The 17,860-nt window shown below is 41.2% G+C and overlaps 3 protein-coding genes across 8 annotated transcripts in view; all 3 read right to left on the reverse strand.

Moving 5' to 3' along the window:
- LOC135501243 (helicase domino-like) overlaps window positions 1-5,957 on the reverse strand; it is a 30,830-nt gene extending 24,873 nt beyond the window's left edge. For 4 of the 6 annotated variants that reach the window (XM_064793261.1, XM_064793278.1, XM_064793270.1 and 1 more), the window contains exons 1-5: window positions 5,771-5,957; window positions 4,987-5,217; window positions 1,917-2,599; window positions 1,534-1,633; window positions 543-632 (exon numbers count right to left, since the gene is read on the reverse strand). In XM_064793261.1, coding sequence (XP_064649331.1) covers window positions 543-632; window positions 1,534-1,633; window positions 1,917-2,599; window positions 4,987-5,194 — 1,081 coding nt within the window. In that variant the 5' untranslated portion in view covers window positions 5,195-5,217; window positions 5,771-5,957. Of the gene's footprint in view, window positions 1-542; window positions 633-1,533; window positions 1,634-1,916; window positions 2,600-3,974; window positions 4,123-4,986; window positions 5,218-5,770 lie in introns of those variants that run through there. The other 2 variants (XM_064793284.1, XM_064793293.1) reach the window with 2 other exon arrangements.
- A 323-nt stretch (window positions 5,958-6,280) lies between these two features.
- Window positions 6,281-8,592, reverse strand: LOC135483513 (uncharacterized). Its single transcript, XM_064764475.1, has 2 exons — window positions 8,353-8,592; window positions 6,281-8,080 (listed from the first exon to the last, which is right to left on the reverse strand). Exon 2 carries the CDS (start codon window positions 8,067-8,069, stop codon window positions 6,825-6,827), a length of 1,245 nt encoding a protein of 414 aa, XP_064620545.1. The 5' UTR covers window positions 8,070-8,080; window positions 8,353-8,592; the 3' UTR covers window positions 6,281-6,824.
- A 3,768-nt stretch (window positions 8,593-12,360) lies between these two features.
- Window positions 12,361-17,752, reverse strand: LOC135501273 (uncharacterized). The gene is made up of 11 exons (XM_064793304.1): window positions 17,466-17,752; window positions 17,101-17,166; window positions 16,573-16,774; window positions 16,101-16,222; window positions 15,809-15,946; window positions 15,264-15,425; window positions 14,885-15,045; window positions 14,603-14,676; window positions 14,237-14,391; window positions 13,769-13,861; window positions 12,361-13,623 (listed from the first exon to the last, which is right to left on the reverse strand). The coding sequence occupies exons 1-11, from the start codon at window positions 17,538-17,540 to the stop codon at window positions 13,531-13,533; spliced, it is 1,341 nt and encodes a 446-aa protein (XP_064649374.1). The 5' UTR covers window positions 17,541-17,752; the 3' UTR covers window positions 12,361-13,530.
- Window positions 17,753-17,860: the final 108 nt, after the last annotated feature.

A 17,860-nucleotide genomic window follows, 5' to 3' on the forward strand; every position in this document is an offset into this window, starting at 1 on the left:
GGAAAACTGTGCAATATGTCATCCCCAGTGACTGCCTACTTTCAACCAAATGGCCTGACATTACCTTCCCCAAAGTTAGGGAGCAACTCAGTTCATGCTCCTCCCCTAACTTAATATCAGGAATGGACTGCCTTTCATGGTCGAAATAGGGTGTCTCCACAACTTCTAGATGGAGCTATTATATTAGTTTACACCAAGAGAAAGAGTTGACAGAAAGGTACAAAAGCATACTGATCCACAAACATACACTATCTTCTTATCACCAGAACTGCAGATTGTTGTCTGCAAATCACCTGAGGAAAAAATTGTGGTTTTGGATTTTGGAGCAAATAACTGGGGGAAGAAATGAAGAGTTTCATCACAAAATGAGACATATGAATTTTTAGCATTTTGACTTCATTCAAAGTTTGGAATTCATTTGCAGATGCATTGAAACTCAACCAAAAGCAGGAATTGGCACATCTTGTTGTGCAATGCAACTCTTCAAATGAAATAAAATAAAAGTAGAATGCAATGAAGTGTGATGATGCTAAATTACGCACCAGGTAACTGTGGCAGTTGCTGTGGCTGAGTTGGCTGATGGGGTCCAAATACCATACCATGCCTGCCTCCAGGCTTTTTAGGGTCTGACGCTGGAGAATAAAAGGAGAACTTGGAACACCCCCTGATTAATGTTTACAACACTGAAAGCTTTTTGGAGAACAAGAAGCAAGTGCCAAGCCAACCAGCAATACAGACAGTCAAAACTCGGGACTAAACTAGACTGTATCGTATCAGAAAAAAGTTACCAACTTGAAACCCAGCAAACACCTACACACGTTTTCTCAAAAGGACCATACTTTAACACTTGATATTATGATAAGCTCTTTTTGTGCCCACTTTAATAATATCAATTGCCAAATCCCCCTGAGTAGAATTTGTGCTGTGGAAATGGTGTGGGTGTATAGTGCTGTGAGAATGTATTGAACCAGCCATTCTTCATCTTCAGAAGTGAAACAATCTAGTCAGCACAATCAGGATGAAAGGACATATCATGCAACTCAACAAGGACCATACCACAATGTACTAACACACTTGGAAGTTCTTGATACTACAGTAATAGGCAGCATGGTCGAGCTGAAGTAAATGAGAGGTTTGAAATCACAAACACTTCTTTTCATGATGAATGGATGGCTCTCTGGTGGTATGTCGAACAGACGCTGACAGAAAACCTTTTTGTGTACGACCCATGCATGAATGTAGTGTCTAAATGTAATGGTGAATGTGAAGTCCCTCATGGAATGAGCACACACTGGACACATCCTTCAAAAATATACTTAGTCCTCTGGCTCTATGGATCGAGAGCCTTCTGATGAAAATGACATCGTCTTCAGTGACAAGACACATGGCCATTTAGCAGGGATTATGACCTGTGTGTACTAACAAGCCAGATGGAAACCGCTGCATCAATCCACGCAAGGAGACCTCAATCTTTCATTTTCAAGAATGCACCTCTCCCATGCTTATAACTTAACCACCAACTCTACCACTTACTTTGCTGTTGGATAGCTGTGACCGCTGGTGGCAGTGTTGTGGAAATTGCTACTGGTGTTGCAATAGGCGTGGTTCCTCCACTTGTCGTTATAACTTTTACCTACACAAGAGAACATTCATTTTAACCAACTGAATCACAAAAATAAATGGCCACAATGTTAACAAGGATTTTGAGACCACAAAACTTGAAGTTACAGTTTCCAAAACGATATTAAGAGCCACAGTCAACCGGATGTATCACACAATTTTATACAACTGATGCCTGTTCACACAACTCTCGCAAAGGATAAGTGTCTGCAAGTCTGACCTACTATAAAGTGGGGTAAGATTCTCCAACTGTTCACATAACTCATAAGTGAACAAGTTGCTAACAGATATCTTACCTCGTCATAGATCCTCGTCTCCCTTCCTCCATCCTCCTCTTCACTATCCAAGGCTCCTGACCGCAAGAACTGAGTCAGCTGTGCTGGAGACCGTTTCCTCCACTGATGATAATCCATCAGATTACCTCCATTTTGTAGAAAGAACAACTCAGTCAAATGTTCTGTGTAGTTCTCTTTGACTTCACTCAAGTCATTATGTTTATGTTCTAAGATTAATTTCCTATAGTTTCCAATCTCTGAAGTGGCAGGGGGTACCTCTTCGAGTTTGATTTTCTTTCTTGGAGCCCCAGGACTATGCCTGGGGCTAGTGGATGTGTTATGACTCATTCCACTGCTTATTGGACTGTTTCGTTCAAATAGTGGGCGATTGATATTCACCCCAGGACTGGTGCTATTTCCACTCCCTCGTCTTGTTTGGTGTTGGCCAGATTTTGTGCTCTGTGGATTGGCTAGAGGTGGGATACCTCTAGTTGGGCTTTGACCATGATGGTGAATAGTTCCACCGGTTGCACTCACAGTTGTTGTACCCTGCTGGAAGGTCTGTGAGCGCTGAATTTGTAACTCAAGTTGATCTTGGTAAAGAGGCAGTGTCAACGGTGCACTACTCGTAGTCGCTGTCAGCTGCTGTGCGAGGACGTTTGGTTGAGCTCTGCTTGGACTTAGTGAAGGAACTGCAACCATACCTAGAAAAGATAGCACATTGATCAGTCACAAATTCATCATATGAAGCAGAAGTGAACACATTTTCAACTCAAGGAACCCACACTGTAACTGGCATCAATGGCAAGAAGCCCTTTAAAAAAGATAAGAGTTTTACAGATCGTATTGATGTTCTTCACATGCAGTAACCATTTGTTCCTCGGTAACAAAGAAGTCTAAGCTTTTCATTTATGATTGCGAACCAATTGGCAGAGTGACCATTTTTTAACATGAACCCTATGAGTGTGCATCTCAGTTAACTGAAATTCAGGCAAATGTTGAAGAAACAGTGCTTAGGAGAACAATTAGGGAAGCATACATTTACACTAGGTGGAGATGCAAGGTTTGCAGTGGTTGAACGTCACAATCTGAATCCCACATATCATGAAATGCTGCTACACAATGCCGACATAAGCTTGGCTACTCAAAATTACACCCAAACAAATAAGAATTACAAAGAACTTTACGTTAGCTTTGCCGAACATATTTATTTTTTTACACTTGACGTACTTATACTAGTACATTTCTGAAAATTCTGTGAAGAAATATTTCAAAGACTGTCCCTAGAGATACATGTTGGCCCCTAAGATTATCCATGTTCGATTTTGTTGGATTCTTCTCACTAGAATTACACGATGATGATGACATGACATGAAATGGGTGAAGTGACAACTGGATGACAAAATGTAAATAAACAAAAGATTGACATATGGAAACACATCCACGCAGGACTCTCACAAAAATAAAATCAGAGAAAAGCATGCACTACAAAATATACTGGAGCTATTTCTATCAAAAGGGTTGAAATGATATCCCAGACAGCAGCCAACAGACACACTGATACTAGCAATCATTCAGTCATGTTAGCACACAAGCTTGAACATTTTGAGCTGGGGCAAGTCGGCCTGGAGGCACACGTTTAGGGAACATTATCACAGAAGAAGAACTGATGGTCCGAGTTCTGGTGAGATTTTATGACAAGTGTGATTTGCCCACTTTTTGGACACTCACTTAGTTGGTTCAGTCTGCTTGGAATCAATAACAGTTTGTGCTTGTCCAAATTATTGAACTGAAGTGTAGGTTTTACTTCAGTGAATTCGAATAGGTAGGAATAACGAAAACTAGATTAAGACTTTTTCAAGACAAGGGAGTGACTGCATAGCACAAGTAGCATTTGAACATTTGCATTCTGTGTCCATAAGAAGCTCAATGCAACAGTGAGCAAGATGTAATTGAATGGACGAACACTTTAAAGGAAAAGAGGCTCTAGAGCAAAAAAATGCGAATACACAAAAAAATAATGAAGCTATGCTAAACATGTACATATTTGCAGGCAGAGTATGTAGGCGGATATGTTACCTGCATTAACGATTTGTCTTTGTAAGGTATTTGTTAAGCCCGACATGGTGCTGGGGGAGGGACTTGAGCAGGGTATATAACCAGGCGAGACATGACTGACCAGTTGGCCAAAAGACTGAGTGTGCAAACTCGTGGAGAAAGGGCTAGTTTGAGGGGAACCGGCCCCAAAAGCATGTAATGTGCCTATGGAGAAGGAAATAAAACCCATCAAGTCTTAAGATAGAGGAGGTAGTGAAATGTGGTTCAAAACATTGAAAACTGTAGTGATGTTTATATGAATGACAATTGACTTCGCAGTGGGCCACATATGAGATCAAGAGCCACATTCACTCTCTCATGACTCCGAACAAAAATATACAAGCAAGCCTTATATATTTTTGCTCATAAACTACATTCTGAATCTTGACCTCTGAACTTAGATTGAACAATAAACTAAGTTGGCATGCATTTCAAATAGGATTCACTGAATTTTAACACAATGGAAATGGAAACAATTTTACAGGGTCATTACAAATTGTTAGTCCTGGGATGTAAATGATGCCATTCACACCATTCAATGCACACATATGTCCGAGATGGAGCATAAACTTCAAGACACCAGTACTTGGGTTTGACCATAACAATAAACATTACCCACAAGCTCGCGCCCAGGTGGAAGGTGAATGAAATGGAACACTATGCCATCAGCCTGTCAACGACAGCTTTTGTTGATGTGGGCTGGTGTCCAGGACATGGGGGCTATTAGTATTACTTCAAACCAAGTGATGTACATTTTTTTCACCTTCCACCTGAAGGCGAGCTTGTTGGTAATGTTGATTGTTATGGCCAAATCCATGTATTGCCAGGGGGTCAAGGATTCATTAAAAACATCATCTATCAGAAGAAGTTCAATTCTAACTATTAAAAGTAGTGCAAAGCTGGTGACGCATCAATCTCTTGCCTGATCGTCAGTCGAGATTGTCACATTCTGAACTGCCATGGTGAGGGAAGTTGGTCGACTCCAAATACCTACCAAGAACATTTGGCCTTGTAGCTTGCTGCACGATAGTTTGAACATTCTGAACTTGTGTAGCAAGAAGGTACTGCTGCAGAGGGTTCTGTAGACCAGAAGCAAGGGCTAAAGGGGATAAATCACCACTTAGAACCCTTTGCGGCTGCTGTTGTTGCTGCGGAGCCTGCTGCTGCGGAATCTGGGTAGCATCGTTTAAATCACGTTGCATCCCAAGTCCTGTTTACAAGGGACCTGAAAGTAGAAAGTCTACGGTTGTCATTCATGTACACAGTACAGCATCACTTAGTAATTCTTCTTTGACCATGGGCATGGTGGTGCAGTTTAGCACGACATACACATAACCTGCCCTAGGCCTAGGTGGAGTAGCTATAAGCACATACAGGCATCCAATTATGGTCCTGAAAGGTGAGAGAACATGATATTTTGAGCGGAGAGCTTCAGTAAGCTGGGTCACGTGTCTCGCAACCCTGAAGATTTAGATTTTTCATGGCATTGAGATGATGGGCTCATGGATGGAGCATGCACTGCAATGTCCGATACATTCTGATTCTCAAGATTCAACTCGACTACTGTTCAAATAAATGCTGCAATTCGAAAAAATAGCGCAGAACAACTAAGATTGAAAAGTCCACTTTACATGTATCACTAAAATGATTCAAATGGGAAAGTGAGATTTAAAATCAATCGACTAGCAAATAGTCAGAATAGACTTCTTTCTATCCAATTCATTCATATTCGGCGAGGAGCCGGCGCCATCTTGCCCGAGGAGGGCTGCTCCACTCACCAACAAGAGTCGCTCAATTCACGATGAATTACTATTCATCCGAGGTCAAAAACCCTCAATCCATTGCGACTTTAGCCTTAGCTCGACATCTTCTAACTTCTTATCGTTAGCAAATGGATATAAATATGAAGATTGCACTGGATTGCACACCTCGATTGTAACGAGGATTGGCGCGCACAAAAATGGCTGCTTTCCTTGTAACTTCAAAGTGCGCGTGCGCACATTATTGTGGTATTTTCAAGACTGTTTCATAGATGGCAGCAGCTGACGGAGTCCAATCATAGAGGCTCAGCAAGGAGGTTCAGACTTCGGACACTCAGTGTTCGCAACATCAGCTGAGGAACATGCCACGGCCATGGCTCGAGAGCCGTTTGCAGTAGATTTTTCGATCCCATCCCATTGCGAAATGGTATGAGATGCTTGACTATTTCCAAATGATCTTTCTCTGTGAAACGAACAGTCAAGAAAATACGAACACAAACGATTTCTTCTAAAAAACAAAACGCCGATTTCTTCTCACTATATATAGACATTAAATCAACAGGAAATTAAAAACATAAAGACTCAGAAGTACATGTACATGTAACATGTATATATTGTTCTAATTTATTTGGCACTATCACGAGCCGGATTGTTCCGTCGGTAATTGTTCTTGGATTCCTGGCGAGTTTGACCAGCCTCATCCTGTTGCCCGTACTTTAGGGGTGGCCATCCGGATGACGAAATGGACTGCCCGGGAGTCTAACTGATAGAGGAGATCCGCATGACGTTAATGAGCCTCCACATGGAAATTTGGACAAAAACGAGGTCCAATGCTGAAGAACTCCAACACAGCAATTCCATCCAACCTGCTTCGTGATCTAATACATACTAATTCTGTAACACCAGTTAGGAGCCGTTGCAATTTATGGCAGTCACGCGGTGTTCTCCGTTTCAGGCATAAATGATTACCCCGTGATTGTCGGATCCTAACCTAATTGACAGTAACTCTAAATACCGACCCATCCCCCAAACTCCCCACAATACGGATATAAAAATAAGAGGCTATAACAGCCTAGGTCTTCAGAGAATTGTTTTGTAGGCTAAATTCTTTGACAACAGCCTTTGGTAAAATAGCCCTGATATTTGAACTGTTGAAGTCAAAACCTTTTTCAAAATAGAGGTCCTTGCCTTCGGCCCATGTATGAAAATGGTGATGATCCGTAAACGTCACTTTCAAAATCTTATTCCGAAATCTGCGACTGTACAGATCGTCGCATATGAGTTTTTGTCCGTAGGTGAGACCATAAATGAATGCACTGAATCTGCTGCAAGCAAACACGACCGTACTGTTAAAAAGAGTGTCATACTTTGGCATGAAAAATTCCGCAGGAGCGACACCGATGCGACTAGCTTTGTCCCTGCACAGTCCTATGATGAAGCTTTCAATATATTTGCGGTAAACTTTAGATAAAAACACAGGTCCCGTGGTATGGAGGACACCTGCCGGGTTGTCCTTGTGGACCTTCAGGCTGTCCAATGCGAATTTGAAGAACGGGTGCTGTCTTCGACACATCATAAAAGCGTTACAAGCGAGAAAGCCGAAGTTGTTCAGCATCTCAATTCGCATTAGGTTACCGTGTTCGTAGGGCTCTTGGCTTAGAAGGCAAGTGTACTTGTCCAGCAGAGGGTTCAAAGATTTCACTGGTTCTATATCTAAATCCGCATAAACACCTCCAAATTGGTAAATAATGAAATAGCGCATGGCGTCTGCGCGTTCTATATTGGATTTGTACGATGTAAACACAGCATAATAGTCGGGGAAATTTATCTCCATGAACTCTGCCGTGTTTTTATCCGTCCAGAACCACACCTCCCAATCAGGGTTTGTCGTCTGCCACTTTTTAATGAAAGGCACAGCCTTTGCTGGAACTTTCTCCGATTTCCACGTTAGATGGACTATTTTTGGAACTCTCTCTAAACTTGTATTTGTTTTTATCATAGTGGGGTAGATCAAGTCAGGGAGATGACACTTCTCCTGTCTCAGCAGCAGTCTGGTAGACTCGGACACGGTGCTCAGCGTCAGCGTCGTGTTGCGTTTAGAGAACTCCACAAACTCCACGAAATCGTCTATTTGTCTCGCCTGCTTTAGGGCTGGAGGAAAGAATATGATTCTGGCGTTGACGTCTGGTTTCTGGCGCTCGGACCCGTCTAGCGTCACGAAGAGGAATAACGCTGATGTAAAGACGATATAGGCCATCACGGCTCGACGGTGAAGAAATATTATCCTAAACATGATAATATCTGTCTTTTGTCGCATTGGTGAGACGTCTAAAAAACATAAAAGAAGCGACACTTATTAAGTTGGTGGCCGACTCTTATACAGTATTATATATACACATACTGCTGTTTTGTGCTGCGTTTCCCTCTACTAAAAAGTCATGGGCTCTCTGGCACTTTGTCCTACCATACTAAGGCCTATTACATAATATAGCAACCATTCTCAAACATGGCTTGAAAACCAACAGTATTTATACAGTACGATATTTATTTAAACATAGCAACTCTGACATGAAAACGTGAAAAATAAACGGGACACTTACCTTTCTTTGTAAATCAAGCTTGGTTTCACTTACGCAGCCCAACTTATTGAGCATAATTAGCTTCACAAAAGTCCAAATACAAGCCAAACCACATTACACATGTTTCACCATGAAACACTTGGTTCTCACTCTCAGTCAATGGTTGGGACAAATAATGCTGTTACGTAACGCTGGAAACATGCCGGCTAGTCAATAGACGTCAACAGCGCGTGTGGAATGGATTAGGTACGCAAAGGTAGAGCTTGAAGGCAACCTTATTTTAACCATTCACCAATATGTTCTGTGCATGTCGGCATCAGGCGGTGGGTTCATTCCCATTCATTGGATATCCGCTGACCCCATATATTTAAAATCATTCATCGTGGTATCTTTACCGACGCAATATTATTGTCTACCTTTTTTATACACCTTTCCAGAAATGGGGGCTGAGTGTCGCAAATATAAATGTCATAAGTGGAAATGATGCCTTATGGTGGAGGGACAAGGGAGATTGTCATGGTTGACCAACACACTTGATCATGAATGCCTTTAATGATGGACAAGGGGAAAAAAGTCAGTTCCAACGCAAGCCACCAGGCCGAATCAGTTCTGGCTGCTCCACCGTGTTGACAACATGATGAGAGTGATGAGACAGTGACAGCCAGGCTGCATTCGCCGCACTGCCTAGTTGTTAATATGGCGAGAGAGATGAGACAATCACAGCCAGGCCAAATCAGTCTCGGCTGCTCTGCCAAGTTGTCCACATGGTGAGAGAGATGAGAGACAGTCACAGCCAGGCCAAATCAGTCTTGGCTGCTCTGCCAAGTTGTCTATATGGTGAGAGAGATGAGACAGTCACAGCCAGGCGGCATCAGTCTTCGCCGCACCACCTAGTTGTTAATATGGTGAGAGAGATGAGACAGTCACAGCCAGGCCAAATTAGTCTTGGCTGCTCTGCCAAGTTGTCAACATGGTGAGAGAGATGAGGAAGTCACAGCCAGGCCGAATCAGTCCTGGCTGCTCCACCGTGTTGACAACATGATGAGAGAGATGAGATAGTCACAGCCACAGTACTTCGATCGTTTCTCCTCCGCACGTGCTAGGACGTGTCTGTCGGAGCTGACAGCTATCTCGATGATTAGGACCTCCTTTTCCTTCTCATAGAAGACGAGCATGTCGGTGTGCCGGTGTTTTATAGCCGGGCCCGTGGGGACTAGCGAGTCCCAGAGCAATCTCAGCTTCTTTCCAGAGTACGAGTGGTCATTGGAACCGGCTTCTCAAGACCACATACCGATGGTATCCATCAATATGTGTCTCCTTGACTGATGTAAACAGTACCGGTACCATTATATAGAGGATGTAGGGGCATGCGATGGGAGGATAGGTCATGCCCCAGACATCAACAATCGGTGATCCTCAATATTGGTCACCATGGCATGCATGCATGCATATCTTAGAATAAATTAACTATGTTGCATATACATGGCTGTATAGCAAAATAGTCAAAATTAGCAAAGATATGCACATGTTACTGTGCTACGAGTATTTGGTCAGCAGTCGTTCGTCTATTAAGTTTGATACCTAACTAATTTCTGAAAGATCAATATTTTGGTTTTGCTAATGTGCCTTCACTAATATGTTCTTTCGTTTTCATCTCAAGAAATATCAACCTGAAAGTGATCTTGATTTTATCGATAGATACCTATTACACCAATTAATATTCTTATGTAAGAGTTTTTTTAATATATTTGTCATAACAATTTTACAATACCCAAAATATGGGTCATACCAGCAGACCACAGGCCTAGTCTACATATAGGCCCCTACTATAAATCAGATACTTGGTCGTGGTCAATTGGACAGATTACCACTCGGAAGAGATTGTCCCCATGTTTATTAGAAATGTCTTTAGGACCGACTGACTGATGAGACTGCCCATATGATTATTGGAGATGTCTCTTGGACAAATTTCTCTTCGAGTAATTTCTAATTGAGGAGCCAGCACAATTAAATACTCCATTGGCATGTGTGATGTTATCATCAGTATCTTTGTCACAATTCTGTATCCACTTTCATCTCGGTTGTGTTGGCATTTGTTTCAGGTATCGCACATTCCCAGAAACCCAATGTTCTGTTGATTGTTGTGGATGATTTGAGACCAGCTATTGGCTGCTAGTGCTACGGCTAAAAATCTAACGAGGACTGACAACGAATTTGAGGGCTTCTTTCCAAAATTACACTGTAGACAAATTGATCAAGTAAAGTATTTTTATGTAGATATTGACGTCATTTTGGTCGCACGTTTAAGATGACTGTGGTCCCAAGTAGTACTCAAGTTGTACTTAAAGAGTTGTCAGGTAGATATTGTGTACTGCCAGTCTCGTAAGATCAGATAACCAGCTGGCAGAGGTTGGTTGTTCCATTGTCCGTCCTTGTGAGATGATTACCACGGTACAACCAAATCAGTTGTCTTGTACAGCTAAATGACCATTTGAAGTTGTGTCAATGACTTCCCAACCTGACCAGATAACCAGCTGGCAGATGTTGGTTGTTCCATTTTCCGTCCTTGTGAGATGATTACCACGGTACAACCAAATCAGTTGTCTTGTATCACAGTGTAATGTTGTCTTGTACAGCTAAAGGACCCTTTGAAGGTTGTGTCAATGTCTTCCCAACCTGACCAGATATCCAGCTGGAAGAGGTTGGTTGTTACGTAGGCTGTCCTGTCGTCTCCAAAGTTCATTAGCGGTATTTCGGGAAGCATGTATACTTATAAAATATTAGTAGCAAGTCAACAGTCGCCTTGTAACATTTTATCACCCAACTGATTTTAAAAAGAGTGCTTTCACTTTTTGATATTAGCATGGTGGTAATTCAAGCCCAAATTAGACTCCTTTGCAGTCCATTACATCATCCTAAACGGGCGACATGGACAGGTCGAGGCCGGTCATCTGCGTCCGCCGTGTAGCCCATATCCGACGCATGTCATTTTGCTTTCAAACCTTTGAATTACATAAGATTTTAAGCGATTCATTTAATTTGATTCAAATCATATATACCGGCCAAGGGAACATAAATGACGGTGCGACATTTTCCTACACTCCGGACGCAGTGGACCGGTACGAAGGACGATCAGGATGACAAAATAGAGATTCCCTGACAATCCGAGCACTAGGCAGCTTTTCGGTGTGAGCAAGGAAGTTTTATAGACTAGAACCATCCCGAGATCAGGCTTTTATTACTCCTATCATCATGGATGTAATATTGTCGTATACATTCCAAGTCTTTGAAAAAATGACTTGTCGGTTAATCCACTAACAGTGCCATTGCGCAGCGATATTTGATGTTATTATTGTATGACATAACTGTTTCAACAACGACTAAAACAAGCAAGAAATTATGGAGTGGTCTCCGTTCGCGTCATCTTACTCATGTCAGTCAGTCATGTATTATATGATCTAATACGTTCGAAACCCTTGGCTTTGGAGCATCATAAGTTAGTTTCCATCCCGGACATAAAAAGCGTCCGCACTTTACGGTCGGCATTTCCACCATTTTATGATGCCATCCACTCCCTTTGAGTGCCCCCCCCCCCCCCCCTGCAGTGCCAAGTTCCTTCTGAAGATTCTACGTCCACCCTGCCACCAGCGGCTTTTAATATAATCCTCCACCTATCGATCTTTTTCTGCACGCATAGCATTAAAAAAGCCTGATCTCAGGATGCTCGAGACCGGGCTCTTGGGACTGTATCTTAATGAGTGATGAGCAGTGGAAATAGGGTCAGGGTGGGAAAGTAATCTTGATCTTGGTCCGGTTGCAGATTAGTTTCCGGTAGGAGGAGGGAGAGGCGGGGAGGGGGAAGTCTCTTTTAAGGGGGGCTTGTTGTGTCCCCTCCCAGTATATTCCCAAACATGGATGGACAATGAATAGTGTCTGTGGAAGGTACTTTACACTGCCATCATCTGAGGACAACATGTCTTTGGCACATCCCGAACTGACACAAAAAAACATAGACAACATGTAGTCTATATCATCATTATATTCTCATTAAAACTTATAATATACACATCATGACATGATTTATTGAGCACCATATAAAAGTGACAGGTAATTGGACACAATGTACAGAACAATATTAACATTGCAGAGCAAAGGAGCTAATTTTGTTCAAAGGCCTCTGTCTGCTATTTCTCTTCAAAGTATAAAGCTGCTATCAAAGCAACTGATGCAACAAGTCAATATAATGGAACTCCCATACACAATGGTTTCTGAATGGAACGTGGTTGTACTCATGTTCATCAGGTCGAATCTAGATAACTGATGGAATGAGGAGGTACATTTTCATTGGCAGTGAAAATCATAGGACTACCGGCATTGAAACAAGGACAGTCACTGTCAACCAGGTCAGGAACGGTGCCGATATTCAAGGGGTGATATGAATAAAGACTAGCAACACTTTTACTTCGATTTTCTACAGAAAATCCTTAAATGTACATAGAGTAAATGTACATAGTGTAAATGTACATAGAATCTTAGATAAAAGTATTTGCTACTCCTAGGAGTAAGAAGTGAGAGTATGTGTTGAGTCAAAAACACAACTTCAGCCAGCCTTCAACCTATTTTCTGAGGTCCTTGGATGAGTTTTAGATGAGACACTCCGACAACCCTCATTTTTTTGGATGAAAACCATACCTTGTACGACCTTCCCCTGACAGTGTCCACTTTCTCTATCTCTCTTGCATGAATAGAATGCAAGAAGAACACAATGCCCAATTGGGGGCATAATTGATGAGCCCGTATTGATTCCAATCTAATAATTTATTAAACATGATTGATGGAAGACTAATTAACAATAACTTCATTAAGGACAGTGGAAAAGTGAACATGATTTTGAAACCAAGGTTTAACACTCATATTGAACATAAAATCTACTGTACACATGATATAAGCAGTGGTATAATGAAGTAAAAACACCACTGGTATGAGTGCTGGTATGCACACTGTATATGCAGTGAAAAATAGAATACCTTATTATTTGTGATATTGTATTCACATCATAAAGTATGCCGCTGTTTGTGTGAAAAAAACCCCAATTCTTGTCCCTGTACAAACACGTGGCTACATAAGATAGCCCACCAGTAATAGATGGAAGTTGAGATGTCACCATTCAGATTTTCCTCCTCATATTTGGCAGCTGCATCATCCTCGGTCAGTTTCTTGATGATCCACATTCACACCACCCATGTTGAGGAGCTGGCGATCAGGGTTGTCCTTCCAGTCTTCGACTTTAAGCTAAAAGAAAAGATAAATTATTGTTTCACAGCATTCTATTTCCTGAACTTTCCTACTGATGGCACCATCATATGATAGTGCAAGTAGAGTGACCTGGATGGAGTGCAAGTGAGTCCAAGATTACGAACAAACAAACTGAGCCCACCTTTCTGTTTTTGTGTTTTTCTACTTCTTTCTTCTCCCACTGCTGCTGTTGCATCTGAGCATTCCTGGCTGCTGGAGAACCACATGCCCACACCTGAAGGAAAAACACCATAAATGGTAACTCTTGTGGAAACTTAGTCAAACAACGACATAAAGTAGAACGTACTCATATGGTACTAAGAGTTGTGTTTGATGACAATTAATATCAACGAATAGTCACATCTGTAGCTGAATCAGTTCACAGATCAATCTTATGAAATCATAAAGACATGTCATTGGCCATTAAACTTTCCAATGCATACACTTTTCTGTACTGGGCCATGAACATAGAACCCATTCATTCCTTACCCAATTGGGTAAAGAATCACAGCTACAGCTGATGGTGATGTAATCTTGAGTAGACTTCAGAAGAATGATGACCTCAACTAGTTCAGTATCTTTTAGTTTCAGACAAGTTCATTTCCTTTACCTCGCATACTTTCAACTGAAGTGGCACACCGTAGTGCTTGACTGTTGTCATGTCTTCATCTATTTCCAACATGACTGACTTGGTGTCCTTGCCGAACTGTATACCCTTTGGAAGCCCCCGCGTCTCTGTGTTGTAGAACAACATATTTGCACCCGCTGAAAAAGACAGATTTCATATCTAAGACTTGGATCAAAACAGGTTCAAAGAAAAAAACGCCTGTCATTTTGGATAATGTTTTTTGAGTCATTTTGATCTTTTCACATCACCAACAGGAAGATGAGGAGACTCTTCTTTCAGATATACATTAACTTCTAAAGATTGTCAAAGATGATTTTGCGACACAGGGTAATGGTACAATATACTTACTCTGCACAATCCTAAGCTGTGGAAGCAACTGTATGACTATACAACTGTGTCCACCCCATCTCTGACTACCAACTCTGAAACATGTCACATCATGATTAAACTACGGAAAGCAGCAGACAACCAGGTCTAACTTCAGACTTTTCTCGCCACTAGGAATCATGACTATCAGAATAGAAAACTTATCTGACTCCGTTGTGATAGCATCTGCCAAAACGGACGAAGTCAAAGTACCCTTAATACCTGTAGGGCAAACATGGGCTGAAATACTGTGCCCTTACTCACTTCCATTCTTCATCCACCCCGATACAATAGAGATGACCTTGCTCCAGTTTGAGCAACATAATCGTCGGTTCTTTGTACGAGAAGATGTGGAAGTTGAGCGTGTTCAAGCTCATGCCTTGGAGATAACTGCTGTACAAGTTTGTCCAATGGAGGATTTCACTCTGGAGAAGATAGGGAATAAGAACAAACATTAGTTCGGGTAACACGATAGAGTTTTTTAGAGTTTTTAAGTCGCGAAACAACACTGAGTGGAGACACAGATCTCTGCAAACTACAGATGTATGCTAGGTTTTGAGCAATGGTGTATTAGTTTTTCCATTGCGTGTATCGGTTAATGCGGGGCTAATTGAACTCATCAAAAACAATTGTTGGTCATTACCAGTTTATTCCAAGAATTGGCTTCCATGGGCGAGATGACCTCAGACACACCCGCTGACTGACGGTATGCGTGGGGAAGATTGCATGACAACATCCATAGATACTGGACAGATAAGAGGTAGCTGCCTGTTTTTATGTCCTCAATGATGGCATGAGAAGGACACTGAAAAGAAAGTAGGACAAACCTATTCAAGTCCAAACAATGAAAGGAAGTGAACAAATGAAACAAAAGCAATCAGGAACAGAACCATATATAAACAAAATCCAATGAGGGATCATGACCTGGGATGATTCTTATACATGTACCTTGCTTTCACCTCTCCCTGTGAAGAACACAGGAGGGAGGATAATCATGTTATAAAAAATGCCTTATTCATGACATGAATAACCATGTTATAGAATGTGCTCAGGAAAGCACAAGGCCCAAGAAATCATGGCTGCCTAGGAACCATGTGGTGAAGAACCTAGCAGCCGAGTTAAGCAAGATGGACCGTCTTACTTCAGACAAATAACTAATTATGCATTCAGGATCATGTAATACCCTACCTTGGCACATTGTGATCGGAAATCCAACTGAGACCAGATGCCATTTGTCCATGAATGGGTTCCTGAGAAGATAAAAGAAGTGTTCTTCTGGCACCAGGCAAAGAAAAGCGATTTGTCAATTTTGTAGGATTCTTTCGGCTGAAAAAACAAATGTCTATAAACTGTAACCTGATTCATAAATGAAAGCAATGAAAGACATATCTAGATATCAATATAAGAATAATTTCTAACATCTGATCCAAATTTTTAATGCATTTTATTTTTTTGGCAGGAACCATAATAAGTAACTTACCCAGACACTCTCAACTATAGATTTAACAATTTCATCGCACCTGCCAAATTCTTCTATTTGTTCACCAAATCCACTTGAATGAATTGATAGTCTGTAACATGTAATTAGCATCTTTGTGAGCTCTGAAATAACCACAAAACACACAACATTACATGAATTGAAAAGGGGTCACTGAGGGGTCAACATTTTCACATGTGTACTTGAAGACCTTGCACTTGCACTGCAGGTTTATACTTGCGTCATCCAGAGGGGTTATTGAGAACTATTTCCTTTGTCAATATTAGGGTAAACCAAAGATGCAGAGTGACCTTATCAGATAGAATATAGTACATGTAGTACGTGGGCTATCCTTATTACTGGCATATAAGATATTGCATCGGAAAACAGCGTCTAAGTTCTTTTCAATTAGTAACTAACATCAGCCTACTAAAAACATTTTCAATTCTTTTTCAACTGAAGAGCTGTGACTAACCGTCTTTGCTGAGTTCTGCCCCACCTCCCGCAAAGACTCTCCAGAAGTACTCCAACCTCTCTGCAGGAGATGACATGCCCATAACTTGTTTGCCGAGGTGCACAAAAGGATTCACTGGAATTTGCTCATGACTGGGAATGTACGGTCGTATGGAATCAGCAAAGGTAGTGCCATATTCAGTGCCACCTGCAGCAAAACATGTCTGAAGGAAAGGTAAAGTATATTGTACATCAAATAATATCACAGTGGCTGATCGAACGGCATCATGAGAAAATAAGGGTTAATGTTTGCTTTTGTGCCTTTGTGGCCCTCACACAAACCACTCTTTGTCTGAAGTACAGGTGACGTGTACAATATTTAGTCAATATCCGACATTTGACTGACAACCTCAGTTCCAGTACTTCTGTTATTATGAATGGAAATGGCATTCAGAAATCTTAGAACCAAGGCTGTCAATACATGAACACAAACCAAGTTACCTTTTCTAAGAAGGCAATAGAATAATATAAAGAATGTCTAATTATTTACCGCAAATGCTGTCAGTGGCAGCTCCCTCCTTTCAAGTGGCTCCTCAGTTTGGTCAGTGGTGAACGCCTGTAAATAAATTCAATAATTGAAGTTGGAATAGTCAGTATCACTATCAGCCAACGATGAAACCAAACATGACATCTACTAGGCCTACATCTATGACCGACAGATCTTAGCTTTTTTTAGTAACATGACTTAAACTACACACTCCTGTGATGCCTAACATACCATCAACAATACAACAACAAGTAACATTATCATTATCAACAAACTCACTCAAGTCAGTCACTGTCAGTCACAGTGTCGGACTGTCACTGGCACTGCCACTTGACTTGCAAAAATTTTTATCAAATTTTTAGTTTTACCTCAAAAACACTTTTCAGCTTGATTTCTGCAGGATCCACTACACCAGTGGGTTCTCTACTCTTTGAATTGCCCATTTAAATACCAGTAAGAAGACTGTTCGCCAAGATAAAACACCTTTTTTACATCATTCTGTAAAACTGACAGGTCTATACATCATGTACAATGATGTACATTGACATTCTCGTGACAGTGTGTATGTACATCGCCTAATGGTATACAGTTCTTCGGGAAAAGAGAAACGGTGGGAATCTTGCAGTTAATGAAAATAACATTTTCTCCATATTTTCTCACCAAATTCAAGAATCATTCTTTACTAATTATATCTTAAGTGGTCATACATAGATCAAGTCAAACTAAATATAAAGTCATAATAGGATAATGAATTTCTAATAAT

The sequence above is a fragment of the Lineus longissimus genome, chromosome 2 (genome assembly GCF_910592395.1).
Source record: "Lineus longissimus chromosome 2, tnLinLong1.2, whole genome shotgun sequence".
Lineage (NCBI taxonomy): Eukaryota > Metazoa > Nemertea > Pilidiophora > Heteronemertea > Lineidae > Lineus > Lineus longissimus.